This window comes from Thalassophryne amazonica, chromosome 7 (assembly GCF_902500255.1).
Source record: "Thalassophryne amazonica chromosome 7, fThaAma1.1, whole genome shotgun sequence".
Classification (NCBI taxonomy): domain Eukaryota; kingdom Metazoa; phylum Chordata; class Actinopteri; order Batrachoidiformes; family Batrachoididae; genus Thalassophryne; species Thalassophryne amazonica.
Window position 1 is genome coordinate 122,313,584 of NC_047109.1, and position 17,271 is coordinate 122,330,854.

Below are 17,271 nucleotides of genomic sequence, written 5' to 3' on the forward strand. Positions count from 1 at the left end.
ACATGTAGATATTAAATATCATTTTGTGAGATCTGTGGTAAATGAAGGCAGAATTAGCCTGGAATATTGTTCGACTAACGATATTGTTGCAGATATACTGACCAAACCAGCAACGAAGCTGAAGTTGAAAAAATATGAAATGTTTATGTTAGGTGTATGAACTGTTTATGTCAAATCCATGAAAAGAGACTCATTCAAATGTGAGCAAGTGGGGGTGTTGACGTTTGTATTTTGGTGCTCACATTTATCATTGTAATCCAGTTTTCTGTTGGCCTGTTGTGCAGCCAATCACACGGTTTGCTGTTCATGTGACGTGTCTAATTTGACACGCATGAATCTAATAAAGTGTGAACATGTCACTTCTCATGGGCGCGACACGAAGAGAAAGTGAATGCTGTGTTTCATGTTTTTCCGTTGAACGCTGCGCCATAACTACCCTCTGCTAACAGTTGATCTTTAAACCTAATTTCTGTCATCGGGATCAAAGGTCAGTACACAGGATTATGGTTCTGCGATCAGAATCAAAGGTGAGCAAACAGGATAAAAAAAACCCAGTGATAAGAATCACATGTCAGAAACATGATCAAAGGCCAACAAGCAGAATCAAAGCACGGTGACTGGAATTACAGATCAGTAAAACTGATTGGGATAAGGATCAAAGATCACATATAAAGATTAAAATGAGGAACATGACCAAAAACCAACTATCAGGATCAAAGAACAGTGACGTGAATCAAAGGTCAGCAAATGGGATCAAAGATCTGGATCAGGATCAAAGAACAGAGATAAAGATCAAAAGTCAGGACATAATCAAAGCTCAACAATTGGATCAAAGTTTTGCAAGCATGATTAAATATCGGGTGATCAAAGATTAGTTATGCAGATCAAAGAACAGGACCAAAGACAAGCGATTAAGAATAATGATCAGGATCACAGACACGCAGCCAATCTGCTCTGTGTCAGCCTGATCCCAACAGATCTCAGAAGCTAAGCAGTGGGGCCTGGTTAGTACTTGGATGGGAGACCTCTTTGGAACAGCAGGGGCTGTGTGTTTCTCCAGGTAAAACTGGAGTTGCATCAGGAAGGGCTTCATGTGTAAAAATTGTGACAAATATCTATGTGGATCTGGCTGTATCTGCTGTGGTGACCCTGAACAAATGGGAGCAACTGAAAGGACAACAACAACATCAAGATTAGGGTCACAGGTCAGAACCAGAAACAAAGGTCAGTATTCAGAATTCCATGATTGTCTACCCACTGATGCATTTTGGTCTGGATCAGGCTTCACCAACCCTGCTCCTTTAGACCACCTGGTCAGCATGTTTTAGAACTCAGTCAGGTGTGCTGAGCCAATCACCTGGATGCTAACTGACCAGGTGTGACTAGAGCAGGTAGACATGGAACATATGCAGGACAGGGGCCCTGCAGGAGCAGGGTTGGAGAAGTCTGGTCTAGATCCAAATAACAATCCAGATCTCCAGGTAAAATGTATTTCTGAACAAGTACAAGGGATTAGAATTTGGTTTGGGGCTTCATTTAAATGAAAAGAGGCTGTGAGGTCTTGGTGGAGGTACTATGGTTCCATCTAAAACTACACAGACTCAGTTTTTATCAAAAGGATACTCATTGATTACTTGTCAGAATCTGAGGGCTTATTCCACCAGCTCTGCCTGTCAGGATTTGATTTGTTGGATTTGATGACACCTCAAAGAATCTGTGTATTCCAACCTGAGCGGAAGCAGAAGCCTCTGTTCGTGTGCCATTGACTCACTGTGTCGAGTTGGAGATTATATCTTCAGAGGGACTTCCAGGCCGCTGAGGAGGAGGAAGTGTGGCTGAGTTGCTGGGAAAGTCCTGGACAGGCGGACGCTCCTGCTGCTGGACCATCGCCTCCTTTTCTTGCTGCTGAATGAACTCATTTTCCAGCTGCTCCTCCAGATCTACAGAGAGGAGTTGAAACGTAAAAATTGAAGTTAGTCTAAAAATCACCATGAGTTGTTTTCTGTAAATTAACATTATACATGAGGACAGTACCGTTGTAAACCTCCAGGGTAGCAGAGCAGGAGACTGTGCCGTAGGAGTTGATAGCCACACATTTGAAAATTCCAGAGTCTTCAGGAAAAGCTTCTGTGATCACCAGCGTACACAACTCCTCTGTAAAACAAACAAACAAACAAAAAAAATACACATGTGCTCCCCATCAATCAAAAACAGTCTGGCATCTCTGGAAGTTTTCCAGGCTATGGGAAGCCTGATTTCTAAATATGAAAACAAACATCGGTTTCTTCTTTATCTCACTGTGACCAAGATGCTCAATAATTCACATCAGAGAAGTATTCAATTAGCATTCAGGTGATGAGTGTTCACTATTTTTTCTTGGAAAACTTCAACTCGGAGGCAAACATATGTTTGAATTTCACAGCCTACTTTCACTTTTTACGTAGTTGATTCATTCATTCGTTTGTTCATTTGTTCATTTTCTGCAGACCAAGCAGCTCAATCCACACTTCCCTATCCTCTGCCAAGTCCTCCAGCTGTCTTCCTGGGAGATCCAGACACATTCCCAATCCAGCTAGGAAATATAATCCCTCCATCATATCTTGGGCCTCCTCCCAGTGTCCCCTGTGCCTAAGACCTCCAACCGTGAGTCAGATAAATATTTGAGCCAATGTCTAGTTTGCCACCAAAGTTTTCCCACCAACAAATAATGGAGAGGTCTGTGATTTCTATCGTAGCTACACTTCAACTGTGAGAGACAGAATCTAAAAAAAAAAATTCTGAAAATCACATTGTATGATTTTTAGATAATTAATTTGCATTTTATTGCATTAAATAAGTATTTGATACAATAGAAAAACAGATCTTAATATTTGGTACAGTAGCCTTTGTTTGCAATTACAGAGATCAGATGTTTCCTGTAGTTCTCGGCCAAGTTTGCACACTGCAGCAGGGATTTTGGTCCACTCCGCCATACAGATCTTCTCCAGATCTTTCAGGATTGGACTTTCAGCTCCCTCCAAAGATTTTCTATTGAGTTCAGGTCTGGAGACTGGCTAGGCCACTCCAGGACCTTGAAATGCTCCTTAGTTGCCCTGGCTGTGTGTTTGGGGTCATTGTCATGCTGGAAAACCCAGCCATGACCCATCTTCAATGCTCGTACTGAGGGAAGGAGGTTGTTTGTCAAAATCTTGCAATACATGACCCCATCCATCCTCCCTTTAGTACGGTGCAGTCAATGTGATTTTCTGATGTTTTTTAAGATTCTGTCTCTCACAGTTGAAGTGTACCTAAGACAAAAATTATAGACCTCTACATTATTTGTAGGTGAAAAAACGTATATATATTTCTTAAAAATCATTTAATAAATTCCAAGACACATTCCTTGTCTTGGAAATGTTCATGTATCTTCTTTGTCTTTCGGCTGTTCCTGTTAGGGGTTGCCACAGCAGATCAATCATTTCCATCTCACTCTGTCCTCTGTATCTTCATCTGTCACACCATCCACCTGCATGTCCTCCCTCAGCTCATCCATAAACTTCCTCTTTGACCTCCCTCTTCTCCTCCTGCCTGGTGGCTCCATCCTCAGCATCCTTCTCCCTGTATACCCTGGGTCCCTCCTCTGCACATGTCCAAACCATCTCAATCTTGCCTCTCTGACTTTGTCTCCAAACCGTCCCACCTGAGCTGTCCCTCTGATATGTTCATTCCTAATCTTGTCCATTCTCGTCACTCCCAAAGAGAATCTCAACATCTTCTGCTCTGCCACCTCCAGCTTTGCCTCCTGTCTTTTTGTTAGTGCCACCATCTCTAAGCCGTACAACATAGCTGGTCTCACTACTGTCTTGTAAACTTTCCCTTTCACTCTTGCTGATATTCTTCGGTCACAAATCACTCCTGCCATCTTTCTCCACCCACTCCATCCTGCCTACACTCTCTTCTTCACCTCTCTACCACACTCTCCATTACTTTGAACAGTTGACACCAAATATTTAAACTCATCTACTTTCACCACTTCTACTCCTTGTAACTGCACTATTCCACTGGGCTCCCTCTCATTCACACACATGTACTCAGTCTTGCTTCTACTGACTTTCATTCCCCTTCTCTCCAAAGCATATCTCCACTTCTCCAGACTAGACTCAACTTGCTCTCTACTCTCACTACAGATCACAATGTCATCTGCAAACATCATAGTCCATGGGGACTCCTGTCTGATCTCATCCATCAACCTGTCCATCACCACTGCAAACAAGAAAGGACTCAGAGCTGATCCTTGGTGTAATCCCACCTCCACCTTGAATGAGTCCGTCATTCCGACTGCGCATCTCACCGCTGTCACACTATTCTTGTACATGTCCTGCACTACCCTAACATACTTCTCTGCCACTCCAGACTTCCTCATACAATACCACAGATCTTCTCTTGGCACCCTATCATAAGCTTTTCCTAAGTCCACAAACACACAATGTAACTCTTTCTGGCCTTCTCTGTACTTCTCCAACAGTATTCTCAGAGCAAACATTGCATCTGTAGTGCTCTTTCTCAGCATGAAACCATACTGCTGCTCACAGATCTTCACCTGTTTTCTAAGCCTAGCTTCTACTACTCTTTCCCATAACTTCATGCTGTGGCTGATCAGGTTTATACCTCTGTAGTTACTGCAGCTCTGCACATCACCCTTGTTCTTGAAAATAGGAACCAGCACACTTCGTCTCCATTCCTCAGGCATCCTCTCACTTTCCAAGATTTTATTAAACAATCTGGTTAGAAACTCTACTGCCATCTCTCCTAGACATTCCCATGCCTCCACTGGAATGTCATCTGGACCAGCTGCCTTTCCACTCTTCATCCTCTTCATAGCAGCCCTCACTTCTACCTTACTAATCTCTTGTACTTCCTGATTTACTCTCACCACATCATCCGCCCTTTTCTCTCACTCATTTTCTTCATTCATCAGCTCTTCAAAATATTCCCTCCACCTTCTCAGCACACACTCCTCACTTGTCAGCACATTACCATGTGCATCTTTTAGCACCCTAACCTGCTACACATCCTTTCCAGCTCTGTCCCTTTGTCTGGCCAATTGGTACAAGTCCTTTTCTCCTTCCTTACTATTCAACTTCTTGTACAGCTCGCAATATGCCTTTTCCTTTGCTTTTGCCACTTCTCTTTTCGCCTTACGCTGCATCTCGATGTACTCCTGTCTACTTTCTTCATCTCTCCAACTATCCCAAAACTTTTTTGCCAACCTTTTTCTCCTTATGCTTTCCTGGACCTCTTCATTCCACCACCAAGTCTCCTTATCTTCCTTCCACTGTCCAGATGTCATATCCAGTACTGTCCTAGCTATTTCCCTCACCACATCTGCAGTACTTTTCCAGTTGTCCAAAATTGCTTCCCCTCCAACCAGTGCTTCTCTCACCTGCACGTTACATTTCACACAACAGTCTTCCTCCTTCAGCTTCCACCATCTGATCCTTTGTTGAGCTCTCACTCTCTTCTTATTCTTTACCTCTAAAGTCATCCTACAAACAACCATCCTATGCTGTCTAGTGACACTCTCTCCTGCTACCACCTTACAGTCTGTGATTTCTTTTAGCTTGCATCTCCTATAAATAATGTAGTCCACCTGTGTGCCCCTTTCTCCACTCATATGTTACCCTGTGCTCCTCCCTTTTCTTAAAGTAGGTGTTCACCGCAGCCATTTCCATCCCTTTTGCAAACTCAACTGTCATCTGTCCTTCCCCATTCCTATCCTTGATACCATATCTACACATTACTTCCTCATCACCTCTGTTCCCTTCACCAACATGCCCACTGAAGTCTGCTCCTATCACCACTCTTTCATGCTTGGGCACACTCTCCACCACCTCATCTAACACACTCCAGAAATCTTCTTTCTCCTTCATCTCACAACCTACCTGTGGGGCATATGCACTGATGATATTCATCATCACCCCTTCAATTTCCAACTTCACACTCATCACCCTGTCAGACACTTGCTTAACCTCCAACACACGTTTAACATACTCTTCCTTTAAAATAACCCCAACACCATTTCTCTTCCTGTCCTCACCATGGTACAACAACTTGTACCCACTGCCGATGCTCCTGCTTTTACTTCCCTTCCACTTGGTCTCTTGCACACACAATATGTCTACCTTTCTCCTCTCCATCATATCAGCCAGCTCTCTCCCTTTACCGGTCATACTGCCAACATTCAAAGTCCCCACTCTCATTTCCACCCTTCTAGTTTTCTTCTTCTTCCGCTGTTTGTGGAAATGTTTTCCTCCTCTTCTTCGTCATCTTGCATAGTTGTAGTCTTACACACCTCTCTGCAGCTTCTCTCCCTTCTGCCATCCCCTTATTACCCCATCCCCGTAGAGACGGTGCCTGCTCCCAGACCTCCAATAACCAGCAAAAATCTATTTAAGCATAAAAATTCAAAAAGAAAAAATAATATAGCACCTTCAACTGCACCACAGACTAAAACAGTTAAATATGGTCTATTAAACATTAGGTCTCTCTCTTCTAAGTCCCTGTTAGTAAATGATATAATAATTGATCAACATATTGATTTATTCTGCCTAACCGAAACCTGGTTACAGCAGGATGAATATGTTAGTTTAAATGAGTCAACACCCCCGAGTCACACTAACTGCCAGAATGCTCGTAGCACGGGCCGAGGCGGAGGATTAGCAGCAATCTTCCATTCCAGCTTATTAATTAATCAAAAACCCAGACAGAGCTTTAATTCATTTGAAAGCTTTACTCTTAGTCTTGTCCATCCAATTTGGAAGTCCCAAAAACCAGTTTTATTTGTTATTATCTATCGTCCACCTGGTCATTACTGTGAGTTTCTCTGTGAATTTTCAGACCTTTTGTCTGACTTAGTGCTTAGCTCAGATAAGATAATTATAGTGGGCGATTTTAACATCCACACAGATGCTGAGAATGACAGCCTCAACACTGCATTTAATCTATTATTAGACTCAATTGGCTTTGCTCAAAATGTCCACCCACCACTTTAATCATATCTTAGATCTTGTTCTGACTTATGGTATGGAAATTGAAGACTTAACAGTATTCCCTGAAAACTCCCTTCTGTCTGATCATTTCTTAATAACATTTACATTTACTCTGATGGACTACCCAGCAGTGGGGAATAAGTTTCATTACACTAGAAGTCTTTCAGAAAGCGCTGTAACTAGGTTTAAGGATATGATTCCTTCTTTATGTTCTCTAATGCCATATACCAACACAGTGCAGAGTAGCTACCTAAACTCTGTGAGATAGAGTATCTCGTCAATAGTTTTACATCCTCATTGAAGACAACTTTGGATGCTGTAGCTCCTCTGAAAAAGAGAGCTTTAAATCAGAAGTGCCTGACTCTGTGGTATAGCTCACAAACTCGCAACTTAAAGCAGATAACCCATAAATTGGAGAGGAAATGGTGTCTCACTAATTTAGAAGATCTTCACTTAGCCTGGTTAAAGAGTCTGTTGCTCTATAAAAAAGCCCTCCGTAAAGCTAGGACATCTTACTACTCATCACTAATTGAAGAAAATAAGAACAACCCCAGGTTTCTTTTCAGCACTGTAGCCAGGCTGACAAAGAGTCAGAGCTCTATTGAGCCGAGTATTCCTTTAACTAGTAATGACTTCATGACTTTCTTTGCTAATAAAATTTTAACTATTAGAGAAAAATGTACTCATAACATCCCAAAGACGTATCGTTATCTTTGGCTGCTTTCAGTGATGCCGGTATTTGGTTAGACTCTTTCTCTCTGATTGTTCTGTCTGAGTTATTTTCATTAGTTACTTCATCCAAACCATCAACATGTCTATTAGACCCCATTCCTACCAGGCTGCTCAAGGAAGCCCTACCATTATTTAATGCTTCGATCTTAAATATGATCAATCTATCTTTATTAGTTGGCTATGTACCACAGGCTTTTAAGGTGGCAGTAATTAAACCATTACTTAAAAAGCCATCACTTGACCCAGCTATCTTAGCTAATTATAGGCCAATCTCCAACCTTCCTTTTCTCTCAAAAATTCTTGAAAGGGTAGTTGTAAAACAGCTAAATGATCATCTGCAGAGGAATGGTCTATTTGAAGAGTTTCAGTCAGGCTTTAGAATTCATCATAGTACAGAAACAGCATTAGTGAAGGTTACAAATGATCTTCTTATGGCCTCAGACAGTGGACTCATCTCTGTGTTTGTTCTGTTAGATCTCAGTGCTGCTTTTGATACTGTTGACCATAAAATTTTATTACAGAGATTAGAGCATGCCATAGGTATTAAAGGCACTGCGCTGCGGTGGTTTGAATCATATTTATCTAATAGATTACAATCTGTTCATGTAAATGGGGAATCTTCTTCACAGACTAAGGTTAATTATGGAGTTCCACAAGGTTCTGTGCTAGGACCAATTTTATTCACTTTATACATGCTTCCCTTAGGCAGTATTATTAGACAGCATTGCTTAAATTTTCATTGTTACGCAGATGATACCCAGCTTTATCCAGCTTTGAGCAGTAGGACAAGATTGCTCTTGCTTGCCTCTACTGGTGGTTGGCTCTCACTGCGGTATTGTATCACTTCCTGTTCCGGAGCACAGCGGTGTTTTTCTGTATCTGTTAGCTGTTTAATCTGCGCAGTTAGATTGATCTAGTTATCTAGATTAGGATTTGTTTCCCAGTGTAATCTTTACGTGCCTTAACTAAAGCACTCCTTCTGCTGAATCACCTCTAAATTATTTACACATTATTCACTTTGCGTGTTTTTAGGAATCCGCTAGCTTAGCGTAGCTACTAGCTCTTAGCCGATTTAGCATGGCGGCTTCTCCTGTCTCTCCCGCACTTTTCTGCTCTGGGTGTGAAATGTTTAGTTATTCCTCGGCCTCCTTTAGCAGTAACGGTACTTGTAATAAGTGTAGCTTATTCGTAGCTTTGGAGGCCAGGCTGGGCGAACTGGAGACTCGGCTCCGCACTGTGGAAAATTCTACAGCTAGCCAGGCCCCTGTAGTTGGTGCGGACCAAGGTAGCTTAGCCGCCGTTAGTTACCCCCTGACAGATCCCGAGCAGCCGGGAAAGCAGGCTGACTGGGTGACTGTGAGGAGGAAGCGTAGCCCTAAACAGAAGCCCCGTGTACACCGCCAACCCGTTCACATCTCTAACCGTTTTTCCCCACTTGACGACACATCCGCCGAGGATCAAACTCTGGTTATTGGCGACTCTGTTTTGCGAAATGTGAAGTTAGCGACACCAGCAACCATAGTCAATTGTCTTCCGGGGGCCAGAGCAGGCGACATTGAAGGAAATTTGAAACTGCTGGCTAAGGCTAAGCGTAAATTTGGTAAGATTGTAATTCACGTCGGCAGTAATGACACCCGGTTACGCCAATCGGAGGTCACTAAAATTAACATTAAATCGGTGTGTAACTTTGCAAAAACAATGTCGGACTCTGTAGTTTTCTCTGGCCCCTCCCCAATCAGACCGGGAGTGACATGTTTAGCCGCATGTCCTCCTTGAATTGCTGGCTGTCTGAGTGGTGTCCAAAAAATGAGGTGGGCTTCATAAATAATTGGCAAAGCTTCTGGGGAAAACCTGGTCTTGTTAGGAGAGACGGCATCCATCCCACTTTGGATGGAGCAGCTCTCATTTCTAGAAATCTGGCCAATTTTCTTAAATCCTCCAAACCGTGACTATCCAGGGTTGGGACCAGGAAGCAGAGTTGTAGTCTTACACACCTCTCTGCAGCTTCTCTCCCCCTGCCATCCCCTCATTACCCCATCCCCGTAGAGACGGTGCCTGCTCCCAGACTGCCAATAACCAGCAAAAATCTATTTAAGCATAAAAATTCAAAAAGAAAAAATAATATAGCACCTTCAACTGCACCACAGACTAAAACAGTTAAATTCAAAAATTCTTGAAAGGGTAGTTGTAAAACAGCTAACTGATCATCTGCAGAGGAATGGTCTATTTGAAGAGTTTCAGTCAGGTTTTAGAATTCATCATAGTACAGAAACAGCATTAGTGAAGGTTACAAATGATCTTCTTATGGCCTCGGACAGTGGACTCATCTCTGTGCTTGTTCTGTTAGACCTCAGTGCTGCTTTTGATACTGTTGACCATAAAATTTTATTACAGAGATTAGAGCATGCCATAGGTATTAAAGGCACTGCGCTGCGGTGGTTTGAATCATATTTGTCTAATAGATTACAATTTGTTCATGTAAATGGGGAATCTTCTTCACAGACTAAAGTTAATTATGGAGTTCCACAAGGTTCTGTGCTAGGACCAATTTTATTCACTTTATACATGCTTCCCTTAGGCAGTATTATTAGACGGTATTGCTTAAATTTTCATTGTTACGCAGATGATACCCAGCTTTATCTATCCATGAAGCCAGAGGACATGTTGGGAACGTGTAGGTACACGGACCCACAACAGGGGGCGCAAATGAACGGACAATGGAGTAGGTCAAATAACAACACTTTACTGTTGTGAATGTGCACAACAAATACAACAGATTACAACAATAGACAAAATGTTGTGAAGGTGTCGTAGCACGGACCCACAACAGGGGGCGCAAATGAACGGACAATGAGTAAGCCAAAAGGTAACAATTTAATGTTGTGACAATACACAACGAAATGTGTCGTAATTCTCACAGTCAATAAACAGCAGGTGACGTGTGGGCAGGCTCGAAGATAGAAGACGCCCGACGAGAGAGAAGCCGCGTCCCACACGGCCTCCACCACCAACGGTCTGAAGAACACCGGAGCCGCCAAGTCCCGAGTCCCCAGGTGGCCTCTGTCTTCGGCTGTCGACCCTGGTACTGCTGGCAGAAAACAGAAAGATGATGTATGAGTGTGAGTCCGTACACTCAGTAATTTACAGTCCAAACCCAGTTGGGAGGGAGCACCTCCACCTCCAAATCACACACACTCGTGCAGCTCCTGGTCAACCACTGTGTGAGGCGAAGCCGTCGCAGTCACACCAAACGCCAAAAATCCCAGATAAGGAATACCAACAGGAAAAACAGCTGCAAAACAGATCAGATTATTATTCGCAATAATCACAGCAGAGAAGTGTACCTTGGTACTGGTAGTCGATTTCTCGGCGGGGAGGTGGAGTTGCAGTCCGGCTTTTATGGTAGTGATGATAACGAGTGACAGCTGGTGCAGAGGATGAGTGACAGCTGTCACTTCTTCTGGGTCTGGCGCCCTCTCGTGCTTGGAGCCTGCACTCCAAGCAGGGCGCCCTCTGGTGGTGGTGGGCCAGCAGTACCTCCTCTTCAGCGGCCCACACAACACAAAAGTCAATTCACAAAGATGTCGTGTGGGCAGGCTCGAAGATAGGAGACGCCTGTCCAAAGCAGAACCGGAACCACACGATTTCCTCCGCCACCAGACCCCAGGAATACTGGAACCGCCAAGTCCCGAACTCCCAGGTGGCCACTGCCTCCGCGTGTCGGACCTGGTACTGCTGGCGAGGAACAAAAAGCAATTAAATGAGGACGCGTTTGCACCCAGGAATCCGTATAGCAGGAAAGCTACCTCCACCTCTCGTTGGAAAAGTAGTCCACACTAACAATGCACAAAGTCACAAAGAATACTGTCAAAACAGTCAGCTGAGGTACGTTACCTTCCAGGTAGAACGATATCTCGGCAAAGAGGTGGAGATGACGTCTTGCTGATATACCGATGCTGATCCGATGAGTGGTGACAGCTGTCATAGGTGATGAGTGTCAGCTGTCACCCCGGCTACTCCTGTGAGGCGGCAGCGCCCTCTGGTGCCTGGAGCCCGCACTCCAGGCAGGGTGCCCTCTGGTGGTGGTGGGCCAGCAGTACCTCCTCTTCAGCGACCCACACAACAGGACACACACCAATTAGCTAAACTGCAGGATTGTCTTACAGACATAAAGACATGGATGACCTCTAATTTCCTGCTTTTAAACTCAGATAAAACTGAAGTTATTGTACTTGGCCCCACAAATCTTAGAAACATGGTGTCTAACCAGATCCTTACTCTGGATGGCATTACCCTGACCTCTAGTAATACTGTGAGAAATCTTAGAGTCATTTTTGATCAGGATATGTCATTCAAAGCGCATATTAAACAAATATGTAGGACTGCTTTTTTGCATTTACGCAATATCTCTAAAATCAGAAAGGTCTTGTCTCAGAGTGATGCTGAAAAACTAATTCTTTCATTTATTTCCTCTAGGCTGGACTATTGTAATTCATTATTATCAGGTTGTCCTAAAAGTTCCCTAAAAAGCCTTCAGTTAATTCAAAATGCTGCAGCTAGAGTACTGACGGGGACTAGAAGGAGAGAGCATATCTCACCCATACTGGCCTCTCTTCATTGGCTTCCTGTTAATTCTAGAATAGAATTTAAAATTCTTCTTCTTACATATAAGGTTTTGAATAATCAGGTCCCATCTTATCTTAGGGACCTCATAGTACCATATCACCCCAATAGAGCGCTTCGCTGTCAGACTGCAGGCTTACTTGTAGTTCCTAGGGTTTGTAAGAGTAGAATGGGAGGCAGAGCCTTCAGCTTTCAGGCTCCTCTCCTGTGGAACCAGCTCCCAATTCAGATCAGGGAGACAGACACCCTCTCTACTTTTAAGATTAGGCTTAAAACTTTCCTTTTTGCTAAAGCTTATAGTTAGGGCTGGATCAGGTGACCCTGAACCATCCCTTAGTTATGCTGCTATAGACGTAGACTGCTGGAGGGTTCCCATGATGCACTGTTTCTTTCTCTTTTTGCTGTGTATGCACCACTCTGCATTTAATCATTAGTGATCGATCTCTGCTCCCCTCCACAGCATGTCTTTTTCCTGGTTCTCTCCCTCAGCCCCAACCAGTCCCAGCAGAAGACTGCCCCTCCCTGAACCTGGTTCTGCTGGAGGTTTCTTCCTGTTAAAAGGGAGTTTTTCCTTCCCACTGTAGCCAAGTGCTTGCTCACAGGGGGTCATTTTGACCGTTGGGGTTTTACATAATTATTGTATGGCCTTGCCTTACAATATAAAGCGCCTTGGGGCAACTGTTTGTTGTGATTTGGCGCTATATAAAAAAATTGATTGATTGATTGATTTATCTATCCATGAAGCCAGAGGACACACACCAATTAGCTAAACTGCAGGATTGTCTTACAGACATAAAGACATGGATGACCTCTAATTTCCTGCTTTTAAACTCAGATAAAACTGAAGTTATTGTACTTGGCCCCACAAATCTTAGAAACATGGTGTCTAACCAGATCCTTACTCTGGATGGCATTACCCTGACCTCTAGTAATACTGTGAGAAATCTTGGAGTCATTTTTGATCAGGATATGTCATTCAATGCGCATATTAAACAAATATGTAGGACTGCTTTTTTGCATTTACGCAATATCTCTAAAATTAGAAAGGTCTTGTCTCAGAGTGATGCTGCAAAACTAATTCATGCATTTATTTCCTCTAGGCTGGACTATTGTAATTCATTATTATCAGGTTGTCCTAAAAGTTCCCTGAAAAGCCTTCAGTTAATTCAAAATGCTGCAGCTAGAGTACTAACGGGGACTGGAAGGAGAGAGCATATCTCACCCATATTGGCCTCTATTCATTGGCTTCCTGTTAATTCTAGAATAGAATTTAAAATTCTTCTTCTTACTTATAAGGTTTTCAATAATCAGGTCCCATCTTATCTTAGGGACCTCATAGTACCATATCAATCAATCAATCAATCAATTTTTTTATATAGCGCCAAATCACAACAAACAGTTGCCCCAAGGCGCTTTATATTGTAAGGCAAGGCCATACAATAATTATGTAAAACCCCAACGGTCAAAACGACCCCCTGTGAGCAAGCACTTGGCTACAGTGGGAAGGAAAAACTCCCTTTTAACAGGAAGAAACCTCCAGCAGAACCAGGCTCAGGGAGGGGCAGTCTTCTGCTGGGACTGGTTGGGGCTGAGGGAGAGAACCAAGAAAAAGACATGCTGTGGAGGGGAGCAGAGATCGATCACTAATGATTAAATGCAGAGTGGTGCATACAGAGCAAAAAGAGAAAGAAACAGTGCATCATGGGAACCCCCCAGCAGTCTACGTCTATAGCAGCATAACTAAGGGATGGTTCAGGGTCACCTGATCCAGCCCTAACTATAAGCTTTAGCAAAAAGGAAAGTTTTAAGCCTAATCTTAAAAGTAGAGAGGGTGTCTGTCTCCCTGATCTGAATTGGGAGCTGGTTCCACAGGAGAGGAGCCTGAAAGCTGAAGGCTCTGCCTCCCATTCTACTCTTACAAACCCTAGGAACTACAAGTAAGCCTGCAGTCTGAGAGCGAAGCGCTCTATTGGGGTGATATGGTACTACGAGGTCCCTAAGATAAGATGGGACCTGATTATTCAAAACCTTATAAGTAAGAAGAAGAATTTTAAATTCTATTCTAGAATTAACAGGAAGCCAATGAAGAGAGGCCAATATGGGTGAGATATGCTCTCTCCTTCTAGTCCCCGTCAGTACTCTAGCTGCAGCATTTTGAATTAACTGAAGGCTTTTTAGGGAACTTTTAGGACAACCTGATAATAATGAATTACAATAGTCCAGCCTAGAGGAAATAAATGCATGAATTAGTTTTTCAGCATCACTCTGAGACAAGACCTTTCTGATTTTAGAGATATTGCGTAAATGCAAAAAAGCAGTCCTACATATTTGTTTAATATGCGCTTTGAATGACATATCCTGATCAAAAATGACTCCAAGATTTCTCACAGTATTACTAGAGGTCAGGGTAATGCCATCCAGAGTAAGGATCTGGTTAGACACCATGTTTCTAAGATTTGTGGGGCCAAGTACAATAACTTCAGTTTTATCTGAGTTTAAAAGCAGGAAATTAGAGGTCATCCATGTCTTTATGTCTGTAAGACAATCCTGCAGTTTAGCTAATTGGTGTGTGTCCTCTGGCTTCATGGATAGATAAAGCTGGGTATCATCTGCGTAACAATGAAAATTTAAGCAATACCGTCTAATAATACTGCCTAAGGGAAGCATGTATAAAGTAAATAAAATTGGTCCTAGCACAGAACCTTGTGGAACTCCATAATTAACTTTAGTCTGTGAAGAAGATTCCCCATTTACATGAACAAATTGTAATCTATTAGACAAATACGATTCAAACCACCGCAGCGCAGTGCCTTTAATACCTATGGCATGCTCTAATCTCTGTAATAAAATTTTATGGTCAACAGTATCAAAAGCAGCACTGAGGTCTAACAGAACAAGCACAGAGATGAGTCCGCTGTCCGAGGCCATAAGAAGATCATTTGTAACCTTCACTAATGCTGTTTCTGTACTATGATGAATTCTAAAACCTGACTGAAACTCTTCAAATAGACCATTCCTCTGCAGATGATCAGTTAGCTGTTTTACAACTACCCTTTCAAGAATTTTTGAGAGAAAAGGAAGGTTGGAGATTGGCCTATAATTAGCTAAGATAGCTGGGTCAAGTGATGGCTTTTTAAGTAATGGTTTAATTACTGCCACCTTAAAAGCCTGTGGTACATAGCCAACTAACAAAGATAGATTGATCATATTTAAGATCGAAGCATTAAATAATGGTAGGGCTTCCTTGAGCAGCCTGGTAGGAATGGGGTCTAATAAACATGTTGATGGTTTGGATGAAGTAACTAATGAGAATAACTCAGACAGAACAATCGGAGAGAAAGAGTCTAACCAAATACCGGCATCACTGAAAGCAGCCAAAGATAACGATACGTCTTTGGGATGGTTATGAGTAATTTTTTCTCTAATAGTTAAAATTTTGTTAGCAAAGAAAGTCATGAAGTCATTACTAGTTAAAGTTAATGGAATACTCAGCTCAATAGAGCTCTGACTCTTTGTCAGCCTGGCTACAGTGCTGAAAAGAAACCTGGGGTTGTTCTTATTTTCTTCAATTAGTGATGAGTAGAAAGATGTCCTAGCTTTACGGAGGGCTTTTTTATAGAGCAACAGACTCTTTTTCCAGGCTAAGTGAAGATCTTCTAAATTAGTGAGACGCCATTTCCTCTCCAACTTACGGGTTATCTGCTTTAAGCTACGAGTTTGTGAGTTATACCACGGAGTCAGACACTTCTGATTTAAAGCTCTCTTTTTCAGAGGAGCTACAGCATCCAAAGTTGTCTTCAATGAGGATGTAAAACTATTGACGAGATACTCTATCTCCCTTACAGAGTTTAGGTAGCTACTCTGCACTGTGTTGGTATATGGCATTAGAGAACATAAAGAAGGAATCATATCCTTAAACCTAGTTACAGCGCTTTCTGAAAGACTTCTAGTGTAATGAAACTTATTCCCCACTGCTGGGTAGTCCATCAGAGTAAATGTAAATGTTATTAAGAAATGATCAGACAGAAGGGAGTTTTCAGGGAATACTGTTAAGTCTTCTATTTCCATACCATAAGTCAGAACAAGATCTAAGATATGATTAAAGTGGTGGGTGGACTCATTTACTTTTTGAGCAAAGCCAATAGAGTCTAATAATAGATTAAATGCAGTGTTGAGGCTGTCATTCTCAGCATCTGTGTGGATGTTAAAATCGCCCACTATAATTATCTTATCTGAGCTAAGCACTAAGTCAGACAAAAGGTCTGAAAATTCACAGAGAAACTCACAGTAACGACCAGGTGGACGATAGATAATAACAAATAAAACTGGTTTTTGGGACTTCCAATTTGGATGGACAAGACTAAGAGACAAGCTTTCAAATGAATTAAAGCTCTGTCTGGGTTTTGGATTAATTAATAAGCTGGAATGGAAGATTGCTGCTAATCCTCCACCCTGGCCCGTGCTACGAGCATTCTGACAGTTAGTGTGACTCGGGGGTGTTGACTCATTTAAACTAACATATTCATCCTGCTGTAACCAGGTTTCTGTTAGGCAGAATAAATCAATATGTTGATCAATTATTATATCATTTACCAACAGGGACTTAGAAGAGAGAGACCTAATGTTTAATAGACCACATTTAACTGTTTTAGTCTGTGGTGCAGTTGAAGGTGCTATATTATTTTTTCTTTTTGAATTTTTATGCTTAAATAGATTTTTGCTGGTTATTGGTAGTCTGGGAGCAGGCACCGTCTCTACGGGGATGGGGTAATGAGGGGATGGCAGGGGGAGAGAAGCTGCAGAGAGGTGTGTAAGACTACAACTCTGCTTCCTGGTCCCAACCCTGGATAGTCACGGTTTGGAGGATTTAAGAAAATTGGCCAGATTT

At 42.4% G+C, this 17,271-nt stretch overlaps 1 protein-coding gene and 1 pseudogene across 1 annotated transcript in view; one reads left to right on the top strand and one right to left on the bottom strand.

Moving 5' to 3' along the window:
* The first annotated feature begins 936 nt into the window (after positions 1–936).
* On the top strand, positions 937–1,053 carry LOC117514857 (annotated as a pseudogene).
* A 714-nt stretch (positions 1,054–1,767) lies between these two features.
* LOC117513529 (palladin-like) overlaps positions 1,768–17,271 on the bottom strand; it is an 85,827-nt gene continuing 70,323 nt past the window's right edge. Inside the window, exons 7-8 of the mRNA XM_034173697.1 lie at positions 2,035–2,154; positions 1,768–1,940 (exon numbers count right to left, since the gene is read on the bottom strand). Coding sequence (XP_034029588.1) covers positions 1,768–1,940; positions 2,035–2,154 — 293 coding nt within the window. The remainder of the gene's footprint in view (positions 1,941–2,034; positions 2,155–17,271) is intronic.